Genomic DNA, 26006 nt, shown 5'->3' with positions numbered 1-26006 from the left:
TGGTATTTACAGACCCATTTTAAAAATATTTTATGTGTGTAGGTGTTTTTGCCTGCATGTATGTCAGTGTACCACATGCATTTAAGTATCCTCAGAGGCCAGAAGGTACTGAATCCCTTGGAACTAAAAGATGGTTGTGAGCCACATGTGGGTTTTAGGAATGGAACCCAGGCCTCTGGAAGAACGGCAAGTGCTCTTAGCCTCTGACCCAGCCCCTGAAATTTACAAACCTTTTAGTATGAATCTTTCTTCAGAGAACAACCTGCATTTTACATTTCTTTGTAGTTTCTTTTGGTTTTGTAACAAAGATTATTGTGAAAGGACAAAGTGGGAAAAATTTCCCATACTTACATTTACTGCTAGGCTGGGAAATTTTATTCTTTTAAAAGTAATGAGACCATTTATAAAGAAATAGAAAATTACAAATTGGGCATATATTTATTTGGATGATCCCAAATAAGACTCACAACATTCCAATTTATATAAAGATTTGTATTTTTTATTATGTACATGTGTCTATGCCCTTAGGAAGTCAGATGTCCTCAGAGTCCAGAAGAGGGCATTAGATCCCTGGGGCTGGAGTTGCAGGCTGTTTTGAGTCCTGCAATGTGGGCTGAAAACAGGTTGGTCCTCTGAGCCACCTCTCCAGTCCCCCAATATTCTATTAAACAATCACATGCAAACTCTTCAAGTATTAACTAATTTTTGAAATAGCTATTATTACTTAACAAAAACCAAAAGTTGGATTTTGTTTGTTTTTTTAAGACAAGAGTTTCTCTGTGTAGCTTTAGAGTTTCTCTTTGTAGCCTGTCCTGGAACTCACTCTGTTAAGTCTTGGCCTCCAAGTCACAGAAATCCACCTGCCTCTGCCTCCCAAGTTCTGGGATTAACCACAGTCCAGCCAGAAGTTGGATTTATTTTTTTTTTCCAGTTTTTGAAGACAGGGTTTCTCTGTGTAGCTTTGGAGACTGTCCTGGAACTCACTGTAGACCAGGCTGGCCTTGAATTCAGAGATCTGCCTGCCTCTGCCTCCCAACAGGTGGGATTAGTGTGCCGCCACTGCCCCACTTGGATTTTTTTCTTAATATAATGATTGATATAATTTCAAATCTGACCATCTTCCAAAATATATACTTATTAAATACTTTTAAGACTTAAAAAAAACTACTTTTAAATGAGAGTCTAAAACAACCAAACAAAATTCCTGAAAAATCAATAAATGAAAACAATGAATGTAAGCCCTTAGGACTAACTTCTCACAACAAATGTCGAACGTGGATAGCTACTTTACACACATCAGGTGAGGCTTGATCTGTTAGTTGTATTATAATTTCCTTTTTTAAAAAAATTGCTGATGATTAGCCAGGCGTGGTGGAGCACACCTTTAATCCCAGCACTAGGGAGGCAGAGGCAGGTGGATCTCTGTGAGTTCTAGACCAACCTGGTCTACAGAGCAAATGCCAGGACAGGCTCCAAACCTACACCTTGCCTCGAAATACCAAAAAACAAAAACAAAAAAACAAAAGACCGCTGATGTATGTTAGCAGCCTATTCTGCTAACATACCCACATGAAGACTTAATTTGAATTACATCAAATTTTAACTAAATTGAAATTTTATGACGTTCAATGAAATTTAAAATTCTTTTATCAATAATATGGTTGATCTATGGTCTCCATGTAATATAGGGTTTTTTTTTAAAGTCTCTGTTCATTTCATGTATTTTAGGTATTTTGCCTGTGCATCATGTACATGCCTGGTGCCTGGGAGGTCAAAAGAGGGGGGTCACATTCCCTGGAAAGAGTTACAGAGAGTTGTAAGATGCCAGGTGGGTGCTGGAATAAAACCCAGGTCCTCTGGAAGAGCAGCCAGTGCTCTTAACCACAGAGCCATCTCTCCTGCTCCCTATATAGACTTAGTATATTGAAACATCTTTGTAACATGTCTATGACCACTGGGAAACATTTCATCAGGGAAATTTGTTTCCTTGAAAATTTACTTTGCTCTTCAATACCTATCAAAGTATTAACATTCCAGCCGGGTATGATGGGTCATACCTGTAATTCTAGCTACTTGGGAGACTGAGGCAGGAGTACTGTCACAGATCAGGGCCAGATTGAAATACTATCTCAAAAATCAATAAATAAGTCAAAAAGGAAACTTCAAGTATCAGCAAGAATGCTAAACAGTATACGATCTTACAATTAGTTCTAGTAAACCTACAAGAATATAGCAGTCTCTTCTTGAGGAGAAGACAGTAAAAGAACATTCTCAAAAGTAAGTCTTGAGGGCAGGTCAAAGATAAACAGGGAAGCAGATTTTGAGAAGAAAGGCTATCTTCAACCCAGCTGGAACAAAGAAAAAAAAACAAGATACAGTATCTACTCAAGAATGGAAAACCCATTATTGATAGCTACTCCATCCTAAAGCAGATAAAATCCAGTTGGCTATATTATCTTTTTAAATGATACAAACTGCTTTATCTTAAAAAACAAACACCCAATTCCCTTTGCAAAGAACCTTGTAAAATTAAATTAGCTACAATTTATTGTGCAGAATCCAGCTGAGGCAGCCACTTAAGTGCAAATTCAATTTTGGAATGTCCACGTTCAGTTTCAACAGCAGTTTTCAAAATCTGAAACTGCCTCCGGAGCTCACCTGGTTTTTATGCATCTGTGTGTGTATGCGCACACACAGAGAGAGAGAGAGAGACAGAGACAGGCTTCTCAGTGTATCTCAAAGGGGAAAATCTGTCTTAAAACCTGTAATTTAGACTGTAATTAACTTTTATAGGAAATACACCTGGAAAATCTTCGACTATAACTAAAAGTAATCAACATATTGCCTAAAATCAGATTTCTGATAACCTCTGAACTACCAGAAGCAAAAGCAAAATTCCACAGCTTCAGAAATCTCTCCCTGTTCTACAGGGCACAACACCCCACCACCCAAAATCTCCGGTATGAGAAATAAAAAGAAACCAGCAGGAGGAAGGGAACTAAACTGAAACACATTTTTAAACACCCAGAAGCTTACTGCATTTTTTTCCCGCCCCTATATTGAGGGAGCTGTTATGTCTGTGTGATGCATTTCAGCCCACAAAAGAGAGCTGAACAGAGTGAAGCTGATTTTCAAAGCCATTTTCTTCCTGTTTATACAGCCAATTTTTTATGACCATTTGCTAGTACTTTAATCAATAAATTGGATCATGGAAGTGAAATATCAAATTTTAAAATGAGTGACTTTTAAGATGAAGAATTTAAGCAAGGCAGTTGTGGTGCGTGCCTTTAAGCCCAGCACTCCAGAGGCAGAGGCAGGTGGATCTCTGTGAGTTCAAGGCCAGCCTGGTCGACAGAGCGAATTCCAGGACAAGCACCAAAGCTACACAGAGAAACCCTGTCTCGAAAAACAAAAAAAGTGGAATTTAAAACATACTCATATCAAAACTCCTAGGAACTCATTTCAAGCATGTCTCCAGCCAGAGCCCTTTAAGTCCCTTAAGTTACTAAGCATTAAGTTTCTAAATGACAAAGTGAAGACCTCACTCTCACAAGACAAGTTAAAAGTCTGCACGGCGGTTGAGTTTAAGTTTTGCGCTACCTTTAATACCCCCGAGCACCTGAAGCAACTCCTAACCTTTGTCTTCGTTTCACAATCTACACATCAGGGAAAACTACAAGGATGGGTAGTTAATTAAATTAGTCAGGACTAAATACCAGCAAGCTGCTTTGAAGTTACTTTATGTTGTTCTCAGTTCTCCTCCTACTCAGAAAAGCTAATAGGTGAGAAAACACCTGGAATTACTATAGATAATAACATCTACAGACTCATAGTAGTTAAAAACATGGTTTATATTTATAAGTTTCTAAGTAAGAAGTTCATTCAACGATTGCCACAGATTTCAAGATAAGACTGCAATGAACAGTGTTCTGGCCGATTCCTTTTGAGGCCCAATGGTATCTATTCTTACCCACATTCCCAAAACAGACTGTTATATAAAAATCTCAGAGCATCTTGAGAGGTCTTGGCACAAGACAAATCCAGGTAAGATGAACAAGCTGTTACTGTAGTTGATACTATTCTCAGCATTCTCAACTGTCAATCAAGGTAAGATTCATCACACAAGCACACCCTCCCAGTACCAGCCCCCACTGAGAATCTATCAAAGTACTTCCTCCTCAGCCATCTGTCCAGGAAAGTGCTATGAAAACACCTAGAGCATTTGCGCTCCTGTCTGAAAAGGATGTGAATAAAGCAAACACTGACAGACTGTACAACACATATTCTCCACTGCAAAGCTGTCAACCAAATCCCTTCTCAAGCCCGGGCTGAACGAACACATTTACAGAGGTTTGAAAGTACAGCTTAACTAAAGACTGTTTTTTTCAACAGAGATGTATGTTGAAGAAGTGCTCAAAAAGGAAAGAAAAAATGTTAAGGGAAAATCCAAATATAAACGATTACCTGAGAGAAGAGGACTCAAATTTTAAAATAAGAATTTAAATTATTCACTTAGCCACTAACTATTCATTTTTTGCTAACTGTTCTACAATTACTATAAAGTTGTTAGCATCTCTAAATCTAGTTTGAAAGAGCACAAACAAATCTTTCATATTCCAGCATAGAAATAAACTGCATAAATTCCAATGAGGAAGCCTGCAATATGGTTCAGCAGGTAAAAGGCACATGCCACCAAGCCTTATGACCTTAGAGATCACTAAAGAGAGAAACAACTCTTGAAAGTTATTTTCTAATCTCCAGTGCTTCAAACACACACAAACACACACACACACACACACACACACACACACGCACACTAAATTTCAATGAGGAAAAATTAGAATGTTGTAAAATCTTACTATTAATGATATCAATGTAAAGAATGGTTATAATTATTTTGAGGGTAAATGAATTCCAGAAAAACAAAAAGTTCTAATTCCTCGCCTAGCCCATCCTTTACCTCTGCTTAGGCCATGCAGAATGTTCTTAATATATTCAGTATATTGCTTAGAAAATAACATTTGATCACAACAGAACCTTTCAGCTTCAGCCTTGTCAAACACATGGAGCACGTAGTGGGTTCCAGGGCTTTCACATCCACTACCAATCCTTTAGATGTTGTGGGAACAGGCTAGGCCTGCTTAAGGTTCTGGGGCTGGAGTAGGGAAGAACACAATCAACATGATAACTAAAACAATTAGACTTAGGCCTTACAAACAGTACTGAAGATAGTTCGAATTCGCTGGACGTGGTGGTGCACACTTTTAATCCCAGAACTTGGGAGGCAGAGGCAGGTGGATCTCTGTGAGTTCAAGGCCAGCCTGGTCTACAGAGTCAGTTCCAGGACAGACAAAGATATACAGAGAACCTCTCGGAAAACCAAAACAAAACAAAAACTAACATTTCCATCTGCCGATGTATATGCCCAGACTACAAATTCTTATGTTAACAAGGTCTTAAATGGCCAATTGGTTACAATCTAGCTCAGTTTACTGGCTAACATATTAGGAAGGGAAGGCTACAAAAAGCATTCTGGGAAGTAAATGTACTTCATCTACATTTATTCTCAACATGAAGTTAGAGATCATTTCATATCTATATGAAAAACTTCATCAAGCAAGCATTTTCTGAGTATATCACTGAAGACATCTAGTAAACACACCACAAGATGCTACTTAAAAGTAATGCATTCAACCTCATGAACTAAATAACATCCTATTTAGAAAATTCAGTTCAAGGGACAAACTAGTCATATTTAAAAGTAGGCTGAGAGAAAAGAGGATACAAAATAACCCATTACTCCAAGGTGGCTTCTTACCTTTATCACAAACTGATCAAGCCATTACAAATTTTAATAAACATGAACAAAGAACCAGTCAGCACCTCATCCTACTAAAAGGACCTTTAAAAAACTAAAATAAAGGTTTATTTTCAATAACCTTTGCAAACAAAACTGCAGACCAAGCCAATCGCTCCTTTTCCTCTACTAGAGTGATACAAAGTGATACTGCGCTGGAAATTTAGAGCTGCCGCATAACTTTTAGAAAAACAGCTCCAAAGCAAACAGTACTTTGAAAACCTAAAGTTCAGGTACTTGGCTTTCCTTAGTTTTAAAACAGTTGTGTTTAGGGTATTTTTTAAAGCACTTTGTGTTTTTGTTTTGGGTTTTTTTTGTTTGTTGGTTTTGGGTTTTTTGTTTTGTTTTGTTTTGTTTGTTTTGTTTTTTGAGACAGGGTTTCTCTGTGTAGTCCTGGTTTTCCTGGAACTAGCTCTGTAGACTAGGCTGGACTCAGAACTAGCCGGCCTCTGCCTCCCTGCTAGGATTAAAGGTATGCACTGCCACCACCACCTAGCAAGTACTTCATGTTTCAGCCCTGTCTTTTGTCACTGGTTAAACTTTCTACTTAAAAAAAAAAGGAATGCCCAAGCCTCTAGCTTCTGAAAATAACATCTGGTATGGACACATAACACAAGGCTTGAGAGACTGGCCCAGTTTTGATTTAAACTTTAGTAATTTAAAACCAGAATGCCCTTAGCCACAATTAGGCATAAATCAGGTTTTACCTTATTAGGAGATTTGCTATTTTCAACATTTATCTTCAACCACTAAATGGATTTATCTTCTAACACCAGAGAATTTCCTGACTTTCCAACTAGGTTAAACTAACCTCTTTTGAGTGCAAGGGACCACCAGACCCCACGTACTTGAAATTTCAGTCTCTACAAATAGATCCCTATTGCCAGCTTCATGAATTTATCTAATTTTGTAACGCCAAGTTTGATAAGAACAGGTGTCCCTAACCATTTTCTTACGAGATCTCAAAGTAGGCTCTTGAACCTTAAGATCTCAGGGGTCCCTTTTCAAGGGATCCAGAAGGTCAAAGGTATTTTCGTGGATATTAAGATAGACAGACAGATAGGTAGATAGGTAGATGGATGGACGACAGAAAAAAAGGAAGAGATGTTGCTATATTACTTCGAATGTTTCCTTTCGATCTCTCAAGATCACAAAGTGAAGTGTTCTCTATAATACATGAGGTGTGATAGCTCAAGAGACTCCATACAGAAGCAGATGTGAGAGTTCAGCTATCTTCCAGTAAGATAAAGTTGCAAAAACATAAATGCTTAAGAAACTACTCTTCCCATTCAATTTTTGTTCTGAGAAAGTTTTGCATAAACTTTCATTTGTTAAGTATTAGGTCTGTAATTAAATCAGTAAATATTTACAGTTCTAAGTCGATTTCTAATATGGTGATATTAATAGATAAAAAACCACAAAATAATCGGGGTTCTGAAAAATGTTGAGACTATAAAGGGATCTTGCAAACAAAAGTTGTTTGAAGTATTGGAGCATACAGTTACATACCACAGGTTAGTTCTTTAGTATCACTACTCCTTAACCCCTAATCTTGCTGCGATCTTATCTCCTTGTAACACAATTCATCATAAAGCTAATCTGTATGGTTCCATTTAGTGGCTTTAGACGTTTAATTTTCAGAGTCCTATTTATAAAAATGCTCGAGTCTGTGATGTCATAAATTACATAGCATCAGTTCCTCAAGCTTCTCTGTCTCTGTGTGTCTCTCTCCGTGTGTCTTTCTGTCACACACACACACACACACACACACACACACACACAAAATCTTGCTCATCCTAACAAAGACTTGAGAAGTAATGGCAAAGCACTGCCTTTTTCCAGATGACATAATGAAACTGACACTCAAGGAAACAGAAGTGCTGGTCCAAGGAGATACTGCCCACTAGAGTCCAGGCTGTTGATCTTTTGCAATCAGCTTGGCTGTATCACTGGGGTATAACTACAAGCTCCCAATGAAAATAAGGCACGGGCATTACTTTTATTGTCCAGGTGCCAAAACAGGAATTTTCTCCCTCCTCAGTAAGAATTTAATCAGACTCGACACCAGTCAGAGCTACCTTTCTAATCGCCTACTGAAAGCAAATAAATTCTGGAGTGTTGACGAAAAAAACTCAGGACACATAACACTCCAAGAAAATGAGTTAGTTAAGGGAATCACAGATTTGCCAATCATTTAATTACTGAAACTACAGGCAAGCAAGAACAAGATCAAGCTTACTCCTTTAACACTTGGCTATACCAATGAAGGGGTGCCAAAAGGTTAAAATGGAAGGCCCACATGAAATGGGGTTGGACAGAAGAAAACACCCACAGAGTTGTGAAACTAGCTTTATTGGTCCTACAAATGCAAGTGATTAGACCCACCCTTCCAAAGCAGGGTCAGAGGCAACCATTTGCCACATGCTGTAGCTGTAAAGATGCCACCCTCTGCCCGGGACAGAGATCACCCTTCCATTACTAATTCTTTCCTGTTGTCAGCACGAACCTCCCAGTTGTGCTTCATTTCAGTGCGCTGAATTCCTCGGGAGAGGCCTGCTTTGCCGCAACTCTTTTCCCCAGTCAAATGGACTCCCTGACTGACAGAGGCAAGACTGACTCACGACAGGATATCTGCCACTTGCATAATTCTTGTCTTTTTTTAGACGCATGTGCACAATGAAGCCATTTCTAAGTTTGATGTGATCTTACATAGGAGGAAAAAGAGAGAATCAATCAGGTTGTTCTGACACAGCCACTTCTGAATCCCTGTAGCTGACCACAGATGAACAAGAGGAAGTGCCCCATTCCTTGTGAGGTGTATGCATTTCTTAGTGGTTGTGTGCATGTGTGCGTGTGTGTGAAATCTCTCGAGTAAAACTCAGCTATAACTAATTAGCTAACACACCACCAGTCCACATGTGATACACTTTTGTTATGTTCCAAGCTCAAGACTCACTGTTAAAAATGCATTTACGGATAAGAATCCATTTACACAAGTTCCTGCGTTCCCACAAAGAACTGCAATACTGGCCCACATGGTAGCACATGCTATAACCCCAGCACTCTAAGGGCTGAGACAGAAAAATTACGAATTCTAGGTCGCCCCAGGCCATAATAGAGACCCAGCCTTGCAAACCAAAGGAACTGCTACTACTGCCCGGTGAAACCAATCAACTGGTTAATTTTTAAAGTCTTCATGCAGGAAAAAGACACCTGACTTGTACAAAGGTAAGCAAGTCACCAAGTCTTGGAGCTCCGGAAAACTACAGTTACTTCTATTCCTAATCCTAAAAGACAGCTTTCTTTGTGCCACCCCGCATGTTTTGCTTCAAAAACAATCACATATCGAAGAAGTAACCTGTCAAAAGTAAAAAAGCAGTCTAACTCCCGAGCTCCAGGCCAACCCAGAAGAAACCACTCACTCAGCTGAACCACCGTCTTCGGGCACTGAAAACAAACTTGATTCCTGATGTTCACTATCCACATTTTAAACTACAGCTCACGCTGCCAGGGACGATCTTAAAGCTCATAAACAAAGACCAGCGACGGCACCAGGGCCCTACCAGGAAGTAATCAAAGCGGGGTGGCCGGTCCGACCTTAAGTCCCGGCAGACAATGAGAGGGCACCGGGGCTTCCGAGGAGCCAGAAGGAGTTAACACTTAAGCAACCCAAAATCGTAGCATGAACCTGAGTGTTTTACAGCACACACAACCGTGTGCTCGTTCCCAACACACTCCTGACCAACACGAAAGTCCGTCCCGGAACAATCTTCGAAAGGCAAAAAACTCGAGCTGCCCCTTCCCCAGCAGCTAGTGGCTGCCTTCTCCCCCGAGCTTTCGGAGCCCTCAGCCTGTTCTCAAACTTCACCCTCCCAAGCTGAGGCAAGATTCAGAGATCAGCCGCCCCCAGCGCGGTCGACTCAGGGAGTGCGGGGGGGGGGGGGGGTAGACAGGAGCCTGTGGGAACGGGGGGAGGGCGGGGGAGACGCAGCCCGAAGGGGCCCGCGCGCCCGGCGGTCCAGACAAAGCTGCGCCCACAGAGCGGCGCTTTTCCTGTCCGGCCCACGGGGGACCGCGAACCCGGACCCGCCACACGCGGGACCAGCCCTTATGTTCGCGGAGGCTCGGGGTGCGGGCCGCCGCGTCATCCCTACCGCTGCGCGCTCGCCTCGGGCCCCCGCGGGCCTTTCCTCTGCCGGCCCGGCCGTCGGGCCGCGCGAAACAAAGGAGCCGCCGCCGCGCCCGCCGCGCCGCGCCGCGTCCCCTCAACCCCGCGCGCCCGGCCCGCTCCCCGCAGCCTCCCCCGAGGCCGCGAGCCACCCGTCCGCGGCCCTTCGACGGCAAGGCCCGGACCAGAGCCGGGACCTCGGGTGCGCGGCCGGCCAGCCCCGGGGCCGCACTCACCGCTGCAGCACCAGGACGACGGGGAGCCGTTGGGGAACTTGGCTGAGTCCGGGGCGATGCAGACGCTGGAGCTGAGGTGCGGACACTCCATGGCCACGAGGACGGCGGCGGGGACGGCCGAAGCTGTGGGGCGGAGGGACTTCGGAGGCTCCGTCTGGGGTCGCTCCTAGCCCGGCGCTGGGCAGACGGTGGCTGCTTCGTCCCGAGCCTTTGCGTCAAAGAAAGCAAGGGCTTCCGGGCGCCGGGTTTTGCCACCCGCCGTATCCCGGCGCCCCGCTCCGGAGAATGAAATTCCGGACTCCTGGTTCTGCCGCCGCCCGGCTACAGCAAGCTTCCGCCTTCTCCGAGCGGTCCCGCCCACAGACTGGTCACGCCCCCAAGGCCGGGCCCGCCCCGCCTCCGTATTAGCCGGTGGGCGGGGCCTTGGCTCTCACCGTTCGCCGGAGGAGTGTCCCACCGGGCTGTAAAGTGACTTTCCCAACTGCACCGAGCTACTGGCGGCAGCTTCCTGGGACCCCAGCGAGTGTGGGTTCTCCGCCTGGGAAGACCAGTCGGGACCGCTGCGTCTACTGCAGTGAATCTGGGAGGCTTAGAAAGAGAAGATGTAGCCATACTGCAAAGTGCAGAAAATGAACAACCCTCCAACCGACAAGCATTGAAGCCCCATTTTACACAGGAAGAAACAGACGAGGATGCTTGTGGAGTGGCCCTCGGTGGCCCAGCCGACTGCAGGGAGCCCAGAACAGTTGTGACTATTCGTGTAACAGGTTGCGGTTCAGAACCATTCTGGGTTCCTAACTGTAGTCTGAGCACGTCACCTGGCTGCTGCCTGGCTGGGCCAGCAGGACTGCCGGTGTACCTGGGTGTAGCACTGCTATTATGACTCACTGTTATCTCGTGTCCATTGTGAGACTTCTCATACCTGTCCCTCTCGAAGTTGAGAGAAGTAACAATCTGGTTTGCTGTACAAGGTCCGGGTTACCAGGTGATTTAAAAAAAAAAAAAAGGCAGTGTAATATTCGTTAGACTCCCACCACTGTCTCCCAGACAGTCACTTTGCATACCATATCTTGTTTAAGCTTCAAAACACCCTCCCACGCTGCTGCTACGGCCCCCCGTTTTTACTGCCAGTGAAATGGAGAGTAAGACCTACTCTGGGAGGATTAGACCCCAGCTCCAGATCTCTCTTTAGAAAGATAGAGAGGACAAGCTTCTTTAGGGAGAAAGCCTGTGACTTTCACTGCCTGGGTTTTGAGGATGTCTGGGGCTCTCAGAAACTTTGCCTCTAAAGTTGGGGGGTTGGTTTTTTGTTTTGTTTTACCTGGTGAAGGAGCCTCGTGACAGAAGGCAAGCAAGGGAGAGGGAAGACCGATGTAGCAATTCTTCAAGCAGGAAAAACAAAGGTCAGGAAATGATTAACCGCCTGGGCCAGACAGTGGTTATTTAGCTCAGGGCATCTCGCCGAAGAACATGCCTCTAGGACCCCCAAAGCCACTTGGTACTCGCTACTCCACACTGCAGCCTTCTGCCTGATGGTGTCCATTCCTCTAGGGCATTCTGCCCATTGAGGTATTTCAAATTCCTCAGTCAATGCTCCTTTGCCATTTTCCCAAGCTGAATAAATATTACTGTTAAAAGCAAGGCTCGGGCGGGCTTTGACAATGAGGAGTTATGGAAAGTGAGGTGCCTACTGTATGTTCAGAGGTTAGCTCCGCTGGCTACTTGATGGTGAACCTGAGCTAATCCTCTCACGTCTTTTTCCTCTCCTATCCTCTGGAAAAACAGTACTTAACTGTTGGGAACTCCTACCCCGTAGTAATCAGCAGAAAAGGTTTCCTTTTCTTTTTTTAAACTTCAGGTGGAGGCTGCTTCCTTGGGAAGAGAGAGGAGAATAAACAAAATCTGACCCCTATTCAATCTCCTCCACCTGTTTATCTGAAAAGTCTGGCTCTAGCAATGCTCTCTGTGTCCTTCTGGGCTCTCGCCCTCATACAGCATCCACAGCCCCTCATTTAGTATGGAGCATGCGCCTTTCCCAAGCTGCCTTTCATACCAGCATGTCATGCCATGTTCTTTTCAACCTGGGAGAAATTGTTTGCTAATCCCCAGACCTCAGTTTTAACATCACTTCCTACCTCCTACCAGAGGCCTTTCCTGACCCTGCCCCAGCCGCAGGTTACCTCCCAGGGTGTCATGCCCTTGACTGCCCCTACAGTGCCTTTTAAAAACACAACTCCTTGTATGTAATTATTTGTTTAATGTCTGTCTTCCCCTTGGAGGTCCATAAGAGTAGCAAACAAGTCTGTCTGGTTTCCTGCTTTATTTCTAACAAAATATGTAGAGCCTCGAGCGTATCCAATACATAAGTTTCTGTGGGTGAATGGAAGGGATGGGCCTGCAAGATCCGTGGGCCCAATCAATTACGAATCTCAGAAAATGATAACTAAATTAGCATTCAGTTCTGTTTATAATTTTCAAAGGAATGTGAAAAGTAGCTTATAAGGTGTAAACTGCTTAAGAAACAATGTTAGAATTTTTATTAGTGTTTCTCTCAATCAGAATTTTTTTTTAAAAAAAATCACTCTTGGAGCTGAAGTCCTAATTTAGTCACCCCTAGTAACAGTTGTCCCTCAGAGGACAGATTCTAACAGGTAATTCAAATAAACTGGGGAGAGGAGCTTTCACCAATATCCTAAAACCAGATTTTCCTGTGCAAGTTATCACAGAAAACTGAAATAAAACCACAGTGAGTAAATGTGTTAAATTAGGGGAGACCACAGGGCACACTGAGAAATCTGCCTTTTCAAGCCACTGGGGTCGGCAGCTGCTTTTAATACAACGTTTGCTTCTTCTTGGCTGGCATCCCTTTGGCACTCGCGAAGAACACCAAAGGTTTACATGCCAACACCCCCGAAGGTGATGTGCCAGTCTCCAGCCCCCCTCACAACCCCCTACCCCGGCTCTGCTATGCTTGGCAGCTGCCAGGATATACTACCCAGCTGCCTGAAAAGGTGCACGCGAAGCGGGGTTTCAGTTTAAAACCCACCAGAAGGACAGGCCTGTTTTTAAAGTGTGCATGTTGTACTGCGGAACCCTGCACAATTTCAATAGGCTGTCTTTATAAAGACTGGGTATATGAATTGGGAAGAGAGGAAATGGAGGGGGGTCTAGCTTCATGGGAACTATGGTCAGGGAGCGGTCTGAGACCGCCCTAAAACCATTAGATTTGTGACATCTTGAATGTATGGCCCTCACTTACCAAGTATCAAGATTGATTGGGTCCTGGGGAAAACTAGGTTTAACTATCCTTGCTCCGACAAGGCTCCCTGGAAATACACAACACACTGGTTTAATTATTTACTCTAGTAATCTTTGTAGAAGCAAAGCCTCCTTGGAAAAGTAAAGTCTGACCACTGGAGACTAGGAAGTAGTGTCGAGCTGGGAGAGGGCAGCATGCGAGAACTCTTCCAGCACAGAGCCGTTATTGGACGTCCTTGCTTGTCTATCTGTAACCCCCTTCTGAAAGCACAGACCTTGCCAGTCCTTGTGTGTTGCCCGATTCTTAATTCTTGGAATACAGCCGACCCTCGGGACACAGCAGGCCTTCCCTACCTGTTCAATGACTGACTACAGGAAGAGTAATGAGAACAGCCTGTATCAGGTAGAGTCTGCTGTGTTCAGACCACTTCCCCAAATAGAGTGGGCTGGCTGGCTCTGGTTAGCCTACCCTCACTTCACCAGTAGGGAATACTGGCGGGGTCACTGTCTCCACTTCTTTCCATTCATCCTTTCTGCTCAGAATTCTTCCCTGGCTTCCACATCTTCAGGAGCCAAGTCCTAACTCTTGCTGACAGCATCACCTGTCCTCTCTCTGGTCCTTAAGATCTTTTTATTTTTTTTCAATTATTGTTCCAGCAGTTCCAAAAATAGCCCCTCATTATACAAAATGTGTTTCCTCACTCCTGTGTCCTCCCCCACCTCATCCTCTTCCACCTGCCACCTCCCCCTCCTTCCCTGTGGGGCCCAGAGCCTTCTCAGGACAGCCTTCCATCACTTACCCAAGCCACCTTCCAGCTCTTCTCCCACTCCCACCGCCGCCATTCTGTCCCTGCAGCTTGTCACATGGCACTGTTATTTTCTGTTCACAGTTCAGTCTCCTGAGGGAGCAAGTGTGTTTATTTTCGTCTGTGGAGTCTCCGCACCGAGTTAGCAATAGCAGATATTAAAGCTGACTGTATCTGCTGATGGGATGCTGATAGAGTTATCCCCTTAGAGAGTGATCACATCAACAATTATGCGGAATGTGTAGCTAGTCAGAGAAAGGGCCTGGACCCACTCAGAACAGAAACCTACGTTTATTGAATCCCCACGCAAGAGCCAGAGACTACGCGGAGAGTTCTCATTTCGTCTTGAATGTCTGAAGTACACATTACTATCTCCACTGTTGTCAAGAAAAAGACAACTTAAAGGTTAGATAATTGCACAAATTTACACCATAAATGTGCAATTATCGAAGAAGACCGCTGCCTCACCCCTCTCGCAGATGATGGCTTAAATGATTTTTGCAGTACTGTTTGAGGAACCTGACGTTGCCTGTGAGGAGAAGCCACCAAGGGAGGTTTGTGAGTAGCTGGAGGATCATTCATCCTCAGAGCCCAGCGTCGTCGCCGTCTTCCGTCCACCTCACAGTTTCTACAGCCGTTTGTTTAGACAGAATCTCACTAGGTGAGCCAGGCTGACCTTGAACTCTGGCTTCTCTGGCCTCAGAGTCGCCCCAACCCCAAGCTGAGTTAATCTCTTTTTCTTTATCTCTGAGAGCTCCTTTTATGAAGCAGATGAGACTTTTTTTCTTCCCAAAGACCCACTTTGCAGATAAAAGTGCTGACTGAGAAAGCAGAACAGTGAGACTCCAGCACCCAACAGTCTTTTCATTTGTAAAATTAGCGTCTTGAGCTCAGGGCTCGCCCAAGGCCCCTCCCCCCACTGCGACGGCACACAGCCACCAGGGCACTCACTTTTCCGGCAGGCTCACCCTTGTCCACTCAGTAAGTGCTAAGTTTTCACTCCAGACCTGCCCCCTCCCTGTTCACATCTACTTCAGTTTTCTCCCATGCTCAAGTAGATCAGCTTTTAATCTATGGAATTTAAGCAGAAATCACAGCCAGCAGCTGTACCTGGCACTGTGGACAGCAGCTCACGACACAAATACTTCATTGTCCAGTGAAGCCTACCAGGTGGGGGTGGGACACGAGGATACCTCAGGTTAGGCCCTGAAAGGGCTCTGGGTTAAGGAGCCCTGGGAAGGCAGGGCTGTGTGGGCTACCACCATCACTCTGCCAATGCAAAGACGAAGGCGCACTGTGGTGCCGCTCACCTCCCCTCCCCCAGCCCAAGCACTAATTGCCTGACTGTGTATGAGAGCCCCTGAGTTTCAAAGTGCCATCTAGGCTGGGAACTTTGAGCTTCTGACTGTGAACTGGCACCTGTGCGGTGGGTAGTGTAGGTGTGGAAGTCTGTTTCCTGCAGCCCTTGTCAGGAGGATTGTGTGGGAGGGTGGGGGACAGTGGCCTGAAATCACTGGTTTCGCTATAGCTGGCACAGAAGATTAAATTTTTATTTTTGTTCCTTATTGGAGATCTTATTATTTTTGCTTTATTTTGTATGGGTATTTTTCCCGAATGTATTTATACACCACGTGTATGCAGTGCTTTTGCAAGCCAGGAGTTAGATGCTTAGGACTGGAGTTGCTTGTGAGTGCTAGGTATCGAACCTGGGTCACCCAGAAGAGTAGCCAGCGCTCTTAACCACTGAGCCATCTCTCTAGCAGTTTTTGCAACAGTCTCAAACTTACTACATAGCCGAGAATGACCTTGAATTTATGACCCTCCCGCCTCCACCTCCAGACCTCCAGAATACCAAGCCCAATTTTATAGGGTTTTTTCCCTCGTCTTTTAAAGGGTTCTGGACCAGATCATTAAACAAACATCTCTGTTGCCCTAAGCTCTGTGATATAAAAGTGAGGATTGCACAGTGCTATCTGCAAACAGGAGGGTAGTTATGAGGCTAGCAAACAGGCGATTGCAACAGCCTGTGATAAGTGCTGGGAGGGGAAGTACAGGATGTTGCTAAGCCACAAACAAGGGACAACTAACTCAGTCTGATGTGTGGGGGAGGGGGACGTGTCAAATAAGGCTTCCTGGAGGAAACAGCACGTGACCATAGATACTCAGGTAAAATGTGCAAGGTTGGAAGAAGGAAGAGGGTGTAGTGCCCGGGGTAGAGAGGGAAGAGTGTCTGTCTGCAAAGCTTCGAGAGACTTCTCTGCAAAGGTAGAGAGAAGCTGGAGTCCACCAGTTTTGCTGGAGAGTCAGGTACCCCAGGATGGAAGGCTGAACCAGGAGGCTGGCAACAGAGGCAGAGGAGCCAGAGAACAGTCTAGGCCCCTGGGGACTCTGGCATTATTCTAGGTGGCACTTTCTCTTGGTTCTGGGAGCTGCAGAAGGGAACAAAAAGATACAGGAAGATGAAAGAAAAGAGCAATAATTAAATATCTATAAGATGTTTGAGTGCATTAGCCATCTGGGAAATGCAAATTAAACCTCAGGACGTAGTAGCCAGAAGAAGCAAAGCTGAAGGTGCAATTAAGAGCCACTCTGCCACACCCTGCCTTGACCCCGAGGGCTCAGAGCCCACCAAGAGGGAAGAAAATCCTAGGTAGAGGGAACCCTCCCTATTTCTGCCTCCCTAGCCTAAGTCAGATTCAGAAGTTCATCAGAACAGTCAGCTAACCTGAAAATGAACGTCTCAATTATCCAGAGCACAGATGTCATGATTCTAGACCATTCAGTGACATCCACAACGGACCAGAAACATGCTGTGGGGTCCAGCAGGCTGTGGTCCCACCTGCTGTGGGATTCCATGGCCTCCTTCTCTTGATCTTCCATCTATGAGATGGGAATAATGACAACCGCTTCTAAAATGAGGACATCCTTCCTCTGCTTCCTTTACCCAAATATGTAATGTTTGGACAGAGAAAACGGAATCACGGTTCCAATCAGAACTGCTTTTCTGAAAGTGTGAGCATCCGTGATTTAATCCTTTGAGTAGCCGCACCACTAATACTGCTCTACAGTCACTGGCCTGCTTGTAAATATTTTCTGGCAGCAGGGGAGAACCTCCCAAAGAACAATGGTGGAAAAGCAGGAAGGGCCTTAGAGCCCTTTGGCCATTCTCAGTTCCCTGTTGAGTAACTGGAGTTTCCAGGCTAGAGAAGGAGCTCAGAAACAGCAAGGCTTCATGGGAGATAGCTAAGCACCCATTGGGCAGGGCCCTTAGAGATCTAACACTTAGGCCCAGCATTGTGGTGTTCTCTGGGCAGCTCTTGGTGTCATATCAACCCTTGCTTGCTGGGTTCTGCACAGACCCACACTATAGAAGAGTTTAGTGCACTTGCCTTGACCTTTTTCTGTGTGCAGAATGAACATACTACTTCTACTGGGAAGCAAGATAGCTGCTTAGGTAAAAAAAAAATCAATTCAATAAAAATTATGCTAGGCATTTAAAAAAAAAAAGGAGGAAAAAAGACTTAAGACCTCTCTCAGCACTTGGAATGAATAGCACTGAGTATACAGTTGGCGCCTAATGTGCACTTATTTCTAATAGAGGGGAAAGCACAGAACACATCCCCTAGGCTCAAAGCAATGAGCCTGCTGAAGGCAGTGGTAGCCCAGGAAACACAGCCTGGCACTAGGAGGCACTCAGGGGATTACATTACTCTGGCAAATGTACTGTCACGTTGAAAAGCTTACTATAAAGCTGGTCCCAGAAGACCAGAAGTAGGGCCAAGAAGAAATATAACAGCTGTTGGCTCAGCAGAGGAAGCCTTGGTGGGAAAAGAAGAGAGGAGAGGAAGGAAAATGACTTTTCACTAGATACCTGTTGGTTCCTTCTTGGAGAGATGACTCAGCAGGTAAAGCTTGCCGCTGCTGCTGCTGCGGTCTGAGCTTAATCCCTAGGACCCACACGGTAGGAGTAGGAGAGCCCCAACTCCTGCAGGTTATCCTCTGACCTCCACACACACCGAATAATTTACTAATTAAAGCCTCATGTCATTCCTCACCCAGCAACATTTCCCTGCAATGGGGTGGGGGAGCTAATTTTTAGAAATTTTGAATCCTATATTGAAAAATACCTTGAGCTCTTTAGGAGCTGAGGCCTCTAACAGCATAAATTGGGCTGGGAAAATCACAAACAGGGATGTGTTTCCCGGCAGTGCAGTATTCCCGTGCTCTAACAACAAGCCCTAGCTGAATGCCCAATATTTACAACCCAGTTTATGAAGTTATTAATGGTAGAAATGTTTGTGTTTGACAACCTGATATTATTAACTTGGCTGTGGCCATTGGTCTCCTTTTCTTATAACTGAAACAGAAAACTGTGAATTGAAGACGACTGTTTCACAAGTCCATCAAGCTTTTAGTGCAATTAGGGAAAATTTTGTCTGCATTTTCTTAAAAAGAGAGAGAGAGTGAGAAAGAGAGAGAGCTGGGCACGGTGATGTACAGCTGCAATCCCAGAATTTGTGAGGTAGAGGTAGGAGGATTGCAAGGCCAGATTGGGCTATGGAACACCCTACCCATCTTCATGCCCCACCCCCCACAAAAGAATGTTATAGAAGTGAGCCTGCCTTTCTGAGGACTGAGGACATCTTGACTCTTTGATTGGACTGAAAACCCAGAATAATGCTTTTCCTTTCCATTGCTACTGCCTATCACCCAATGCTGCCACAGGCCCCTCGTGTTTCCTATAGTCCTCCATCAGGTCACACCCCTCCGGCCTCACGCTCAGTCCGTGCCCACTTAGGCATTCCCAACACCTGTACCGAGGCTCTTCCTCATGTGGCCTCTGAGGCTGTCCACAGAAGGAAAGAGACACATCCTGGCTTCTCGTCTCCAGGTCTCACCGCCAGCTCATGGCTTGTGCACTATCAAAAGGTCCCAACAGCTTCTGCTCTTCCAAGAAGCAAGCCTAGGCCCCTCCCTGGTATAGAGCCTTCCCTGCACCTGATCCCCACCAATGGGGCCAGCCTCTCTTCCCTCCACACCTCAGGGGCCTGATGGCTGAGCAGACCTGAAGGTCGTTCTTCTGCCTCCTCCACCGGTTCTAGAGAAGTTCTCCCATATACACAGGTCTAGGCGCAAAGCCCATCTTCTGGAAAATTTCCTGCCACCCATCTCACTCGCGTTTCTCCTTCCCTCCCTCTTCCCTTTCTCTCTTCTTCCCATCTCCCCCGCCTCGACTCCTCCTTCAACTCTTTTTTCCTCCATCTCCTTTCTCTTCCATGCATCACTTTCCCGTGATCCTCTGCTTCTGTAGTCATGAGGCTTGTAGTTAGACATCATTCCATGGCAGGTCACAGTAGTCCCGTAAGACTGCAATGGCATTAGAAGGTCCTCATTGCCTGGTGACCCTGTAGCTTCTCCAAGGGTGAACTGCAGCATCTCAGTGTGTTTGTGGTGCTGCTGATGTAAACACACCAGGACTCTGACACATGTAACGATGTTCAGTAAATGCCTGATACTAAATGACTGTTGTCAGTTTATGTATTTATTTTATTAGGCTTCTTACTGGTGTTTTGGAGTATACTTCTTCTTATAAAATTGTTTACTGTAGAATGCGTTGCACCGGCAGCAACCTCTCACACATCTGGAGGTTACCACACCTCAGGATTGCATCATCATCTCCTGTGTTTGATGTAATCTTGTGTTTTGTTCATAATGGTCCTAGGAGCAACAGGCTCCATACCATATAACCAGGTGTGGAGCAGGCTATACAATCTAGGTTTGTGCAATTTCTCTCTTTGATGTACGTATAACAATGAAATCATCAAATAACTCGTTTCTTAGATCATGCCCCCACAGCACAGGACTGTCTGAGGTAGCCCTTGTTCCCATCTCTTTTGGCATTCTGCATGCTCACGCCACCTCCTTGTTAGACACTGCACCCGGGAGTGCACCAGCTTCTCAGCCTTCACTCGTGCCTACGCATATTGTCCTAGAGTCTCCTTGAGGGACTTGCCTGTAGGCATGTCTGTGGGGATTGTCTTCATTATTAATTAGTTGATGTAGGAGGACCCAGCCCACGGTGCATGGTACCACTCACTGGGTGGGAGGTCCTGGGAGTCAAGCAGGAGCCTAGGAACCAGCCAGGAAGCAGTGTTTCTCTACGGTTTCAGACTCAAGTTCTTGCTTGGGTGCCTGCCCTAGATTCCATCACTAATAGACTGTTACCTGGAAATAGAAGCCAGATAAATCCATTCCTTCCCTAAGTTGCTTTATTTGTTTATTTGGTTTTTTTTTTTTTTCAAGACAGGGTTTCTCTGTGTAGCCCTGGCTGTCATGGAACTCACTCTGTAGACCAGGCTGGCCTCGAACTCAGAGTTCTGCTTGCCTCTGCCTCCTGAGTGCTGGGATTAAAGGCATGCACCATCACCACCTGGCTCCCTAAGTGTTTTCTCACAGCAACAAAATGCAACTAGAACGGTTATTATAATGCTGGCCCTGCAGTTTACCACTGAAGTAGGTTCTTAGCAAATGTTTGTCATTCAAGTATAGCAGCTTGATGGACAGAGCTGGGTCTATGTGTCCCCTTCCCTCATGGTAACAATGTAACCTTGGATAAGTGACTTACTATCTCAGAGCCTCTGAGATCCCAAACCTATAAAATGGAGGGTTACAACCATCTCTCCCCCATGAGGTGTTAATGAATGTATGTGATCACGTGGAAACATGTAACATTCTGACACTCATACAGTTAGGCTCCTGACAAATGTGAGTCACCAGCTTCATCACACATGTTTTAGAGCTTTATCTTTTGCCCTAGCCTCTTTAGAATGGGTCATTTGGAGAAAAGATTGCCAGTGTATTCACACTGGAAGATAAAGTTGTGGGCAAGGCATAGGTTAGTGCTAGCCCAGCATGCACAAGGCCCTGGGTTTGCTCCCCACATACACACACACACACACAGACACACATATACACACACACACAGAGATAGAGATAGATAGATAGATAGATAGATAGATAGATAGATAGATAGATAGATAACCACGATATAACAAAGACTAAAGGATTCTGAAGAGGTGGGTGCCACCATGTTGGGGGCTTCAGACCTGGAAGTGGTGGAGCCTTTCTTCCTAACTAACTAGGAAGATAACGCCTGAGGAGCCATTCTCTCTTACCTCCATGAAGGCAGGCTACAGATTCGTGCTTGCTAGAGCCCTCCCCCGTCATGGCTCACCGCCATGCTGTGAAGGAGCCTCAGCTTGCTGAGAGCCTGAAACTTGAAGCACAAATAAATGATTTTTTTTTTTCCTCACAGGAACTTGGCTAATGTTGTCTCTGGCTCTGGAGGTGAGGAGGACAAAGGCACAGGGAGCAGGGTTGTAAAGAGCAAGGAGCAACTCCTCTTGTGGGGTACTCCATGCCAAAAACCCAATGCCCTCACCTTGGCTTCCAAGAACAGCGTTTTGGGAAGTGGGGAGAGGCAATGAGGAGGGGAAAACCCAGGGGAATCATAACACTGACTTCTATTGGTAGCGGTGCACTCGGGGCATATAACCTTGTGGGCACTTTGGTCTTTTCAGTCTCTTGAGACTGTGGGCTTTTCTAGGAGCTTGGTTCCTTTGAGCAAATGTATCCCCTTGCTTCTACACGCCATCTTTGCCAGGCTATCCTACATCTAGGTCTTGGTGAGGGGCCGGTGTTGTGGGACTGACTCAGAGGCCAGAGTGGTCACCCTGGGAAAAGTTCAATGGACTGTAATGGCGTTCTCCAGGACTAGGATCTTGTCCCTTGAGGGGCTTTTGGAGACTGCGCAGTTCAATCCACCCTCTTACCAATAAGGAAACTGAGACCTAAAGTGCTGGAGCCGGGAGGCCAGCCCAGGGCGATTCATTCTACACCAGCATTTCGATCCCGTTCTCTGTCACGTCTCACGAAAGCCAACTTTCAGTAATATAAAGCAGGTGGCGCTATGCAAATAAAGCCAGATTTGACTAGAAAGTGTGAGTCCTGCTTGCCCAACTTCAGATTGGAGTCCTACCCTCTCTGGCCTGGCCTGTACCTTCTTGCTGGGGGGAGGGTCGGCAGAAGGAAGACTTGTGCAAACAGTGTCCAGATTTACACCCTGATAGAATCTTTGGGTGGAGTTGGGGCAGGTCCAAGGTGACTTGATCAGCCTGCTCTTTTGGGCTCTGGCCAGGTGTGTAGACAGACATCTCTTCCTCCTTCCCCAGAGCTCACTGGCCTCCTCCAGACCAAAGGAGGCTGGTGCGCACTGAAACGCCCCTGGGAGGCAGCACCTGGCACCTGGCCAGGAAAGGCCACCGCCTGAGTGGAAACTGGAAGGTAAGGCAGAGACTCAAGTGCAGAGGAAGTCAACGCGCCTCGCACAGGTGCTGCTGAGCTCGTGGCAAGGGAAGGTGGGAGGAATGGCGAAATTCCCAAGAGGAAATCCATTCACTTAGTCATGAGATCTCGAACTGAGCACTCAACTGTACCAGGGAACAGCCCCAAGGAAATCACCCAAGGAAGGGTGTGGGCTTCGTGCAGGTGACCTAGGAAGAGGAAAGCTCAAGTCGGGTGGATTCTTAGCTAAGTGGAAAGTAAGGTTCAAGGACAGCAGGCAGAATGAGGTCTTGAAAACTTGGTCAGCGATCGCAGAAGAAGGGTCTCTGAACAGATGAGGCGTTTTTTGTTCGCTTGTTTGTTTGCTTTTTTTTTTTTTTTATCTCACAGAAAGGGGTTAAGGAAAGATGAAATTTGAGAGCTACCCAGGCACTCTAATGGCCAAACTATCTGCACACAACACCTGCCACAATTCACTTGCCTGGCAAACACTACCTGGCTGCTCTTGTTTCCCCAGACTCCTCAGCCTCCTGGGCTCCCTGCTCTTCCTCCCCTCCCCCACCCCAAGTCTCTTACCCCCTGTTTATCTGCCAGGTCAGGGCGCCCTCCTTCCTATGCACTGACAAAGTTGAAACACTATTAAGGGGGGGAAAGGTATAACACGGCGTCTAATGTATCTTTGCACCCCGTGCTAAATGTGTGATAAGCACTTAAGAAATGTTGGATGGAAGAATAAATATCACCATTATGCAGCAGAGAAGCATATCTTTAAAGAGAAATGTCATGATCTCAACTTTGTAAAAAGACACTAAGATGTTTTAAAGTCTGCCAAGAAGCGCTAACGGTCCTTGGTTGCTGGGATTGGGAAAAAGTTCCCTTTCTTTTCTCTATCCACCCCACCCCTAAATTTTGTAGATTGTAGAATGATTTTTTTAAAAAAAAAAGAGCAATATTTTGTTTGTTTTATTTATTTATGTGTATGTGCATAATGGAGGGCGGAGCACACTTGCCCGGGCACGTGTGAAAGCCTGGGGTCAAACTCAGGTGTCGTCCTCTATCACCTTCCCCGTCCTTAGTCTATTTACTCGTCTGTGCACATGCCTACCAGATGGGGATGCAGGTGCCCTTAGAAGCCAGAAAAGGGCGTTAGGTCCCCATGAACTAGAGTTATAGGTGGCTGAAAACTGCCTGATATGGCTGCCGGGAACCAAACTTGGGTCCTCTGAAAGAGCAGCAAGTTGAGCCATCTCTCCAGGCTCCTCTACCTTGTTATTTACAGACAGGGTCTGCCACTAACCCTCGAGCTCACCATTTTGGTTCGATTGACTGGCCCTTGAGTTCCTGGAATCTGCTTGTCCCAAACACTGAGATTACAAATGCACATAGCCACAGCCGGCTTTTACAGGGGTGAGAATCGGAACGAAGGTCCTCATGCTTGTCCATCCAGCACTCCACCTGCCGAGCCACCTCCCTAGCGCTGCAGCATTTTACGTGATGAAAATATGTACGATTCAGCACCACTCCATTCTACTTCCAATAAGAAAACTGTAAGAATTAAGACTTATAATCTAATTTTAAAGTCTTGTTACATATGCGGTATAAATCATGAAGACTTAGAAAAGATAGCTTGACTTTCATAATGCAAAGAAATAAAGTAAATTTACCCTCGCATTATGCAGCTGGATTTGACAATCTCCATAATCATTAGATAACTGGGCACGAATGACAGTTTTCATTAAACTCTTCGGTTGGTAGTAAGTCATTCCTCGCAGGCTGTGGGAGATTGGTGCCAGAAACCCTCCAATACAAAAATCCATACAGGCCAAAATCCCTTATGGAATATGCCATAGAATTTGCATATGACCTACACGATTCTATTGGACATTCTGATTATTTATGATGGCTAAAACAATATAAATGCTCTGTCCAAGGCTGTTGTACAGTGGCATACCGACAGAAGAAAAACCTATACATGTGCAGTCCAGACAGGATGCTTTTCACACTGCCAAAGCTTGCTACCCTGCCCACGAGGTTAATGCTGAACCTGACCAAACTGTGAACTTGCTCAACTGCCCCAGTCTTTTTTTCTTTTTCTTTGAGAGAAGGTTTCTCTGTGTAGACTTGGCTGTCCTGAAACTCGCTCTGTACACTAGGCTGGCCTCAAACTCAGAGACCTGCCTACCTCTGCCACCCGAGTGTTGGGATTAAAAGCATGCGCCACTGCTGCCCAGCTCCCCTGTGTAATTGATTAATTAAAAATGCTGAGGATCCCTGGATTTCCAGCAGCTGCAGCGGCAGAAACACTGCCGAGCAACAGCAGGCAGCAGGCCATGAGACCAGGCAAGGAGCTGTGTGGTGGGTGAGAGACCTCAATGGGGCAGCCAGTCCCATGAGGAGAGATGGATGGGCATGCCACGAGACCACACTGCAGGTCTTTGAAGGTGGCTGGTCCTGGGCAGGGAGACATGCAGCTGGCCAGAGACAGACGGATAGGCACGCCATGCAGAGTGAGGTTGGATATTTATTTAGTGGGTTATGGAGGGGGATGGGAGAAGGGGAGAAGAGTAGAGAGGCAGAGAGAGAGAGAGACAGACAGACAGACAGAAGGGGTAAGGGAAGAAGTGGGGAGAGGGAGACAGAACAGGAAGAGATTCAGGCTGCAAGCAGGAAGGAAGATCTGCCTGCCTCAATGGAATGGGAGATAATGGGCATGGCTTGTCTCTTAAAGGAACAGAACAGATCATTACACCCTGCCTTTTTTTTTATCAGACTGCCTATATCACTAAACTATATAAAAAAGAATAAGTTCTTGATTTAATTAAAAATATCTATATCTATATCTATCTATCTATCTATCTATCTATCTGTGTATATATATATTTGGGGGGATTGCTGGTGGAGGTTAGGAAGCAACATCAGATCCCCTCTAGTTAGAGTTATAGGTGGTCATGAGTTGCCCAGCATGGCTGTTGGGAACTAAACTGATCTTCTGGATCTAAACCGCTCTAAACCACTGAGTCATTTCTCCAGCCCCCTCACTTTTTTTTAGACAGTGCCTCACTATGTAGCTCTGGCTGTCCTGGAACTCACCATGTAGGACCAGACAGGCCTTTAACTCACAGAGATAAGCATGCTTCTGCCTCCTGAGGGCTGGGATTCTAAAGGAGTGAGTCAACATGTCCAACTCAGTTTAAAAAATTCAGCATGCAAATTTCCTTACTACACTTCACACACACTTTTGGTTAGTCCTCCCCACTCCCTCATTTGCCTGTCTTCGCACTTGTACCTTGTGACCCCAGATTCACCTTCCTACTTTTCTGTCATCTTACCCATCACCC

General features: G+C 45.6%; 1 protein-coding gene across 6 annotated transcripts in view; it reads right to left on the bottom strand.

Annotated features, from left to right (window-relative positions):
• Positions 1-10584, bottom strand: part of Usp3 (ubiquitin specific peptidase 3) — a 77178-nt gene extending 66594 nt beyond the window's left edge. Inside the window, exon 1 of one of the 6 annotated variants that reach the window (XM_075965428.1) lies at positions 10262-10584. In XM_075965428.1, the coding sequence (XP_075821543.1) occupies positions 10262-10352 (91 nt within the window). In that variant the 5' untranslated portion in view covers positions 10353-10584. Of the gene's footprint in view, positions 1-2223; positions 2285-9279; positions 9404-10011; positions 10075-10261 lie in introns of those variants that run through there. The other 5 variants (XM_075965434.1, XM_075965433.1, XM_075965432.1 and 2 more) reach the window with 5 other exon arrangements.
• Between the last annotated feature and the right edge of the window lie 15422 nt (positions 10585-26006).

This window comes from Microtus pennsylvanicus, chromosome 3 (genome assembly GCF_037038515.1).
Source record: "Microtus pennsylvanicus isolate mMicPen1 chromosome 3, mMicPen1.hap1, whole genome shotgun sequence".
In the NCBI taxonomy this organism is placed as follows: Eukaryota; Metazoa; Chordata; class Mammalia; order Rodentia; family Cricetidae; genus Microtus; species Microtus pennsylvanicus.
Note: the sequence above shows the minus strand (reverse complement) of the source record. Positions and strands in the feature narration are given on the sequence as shown.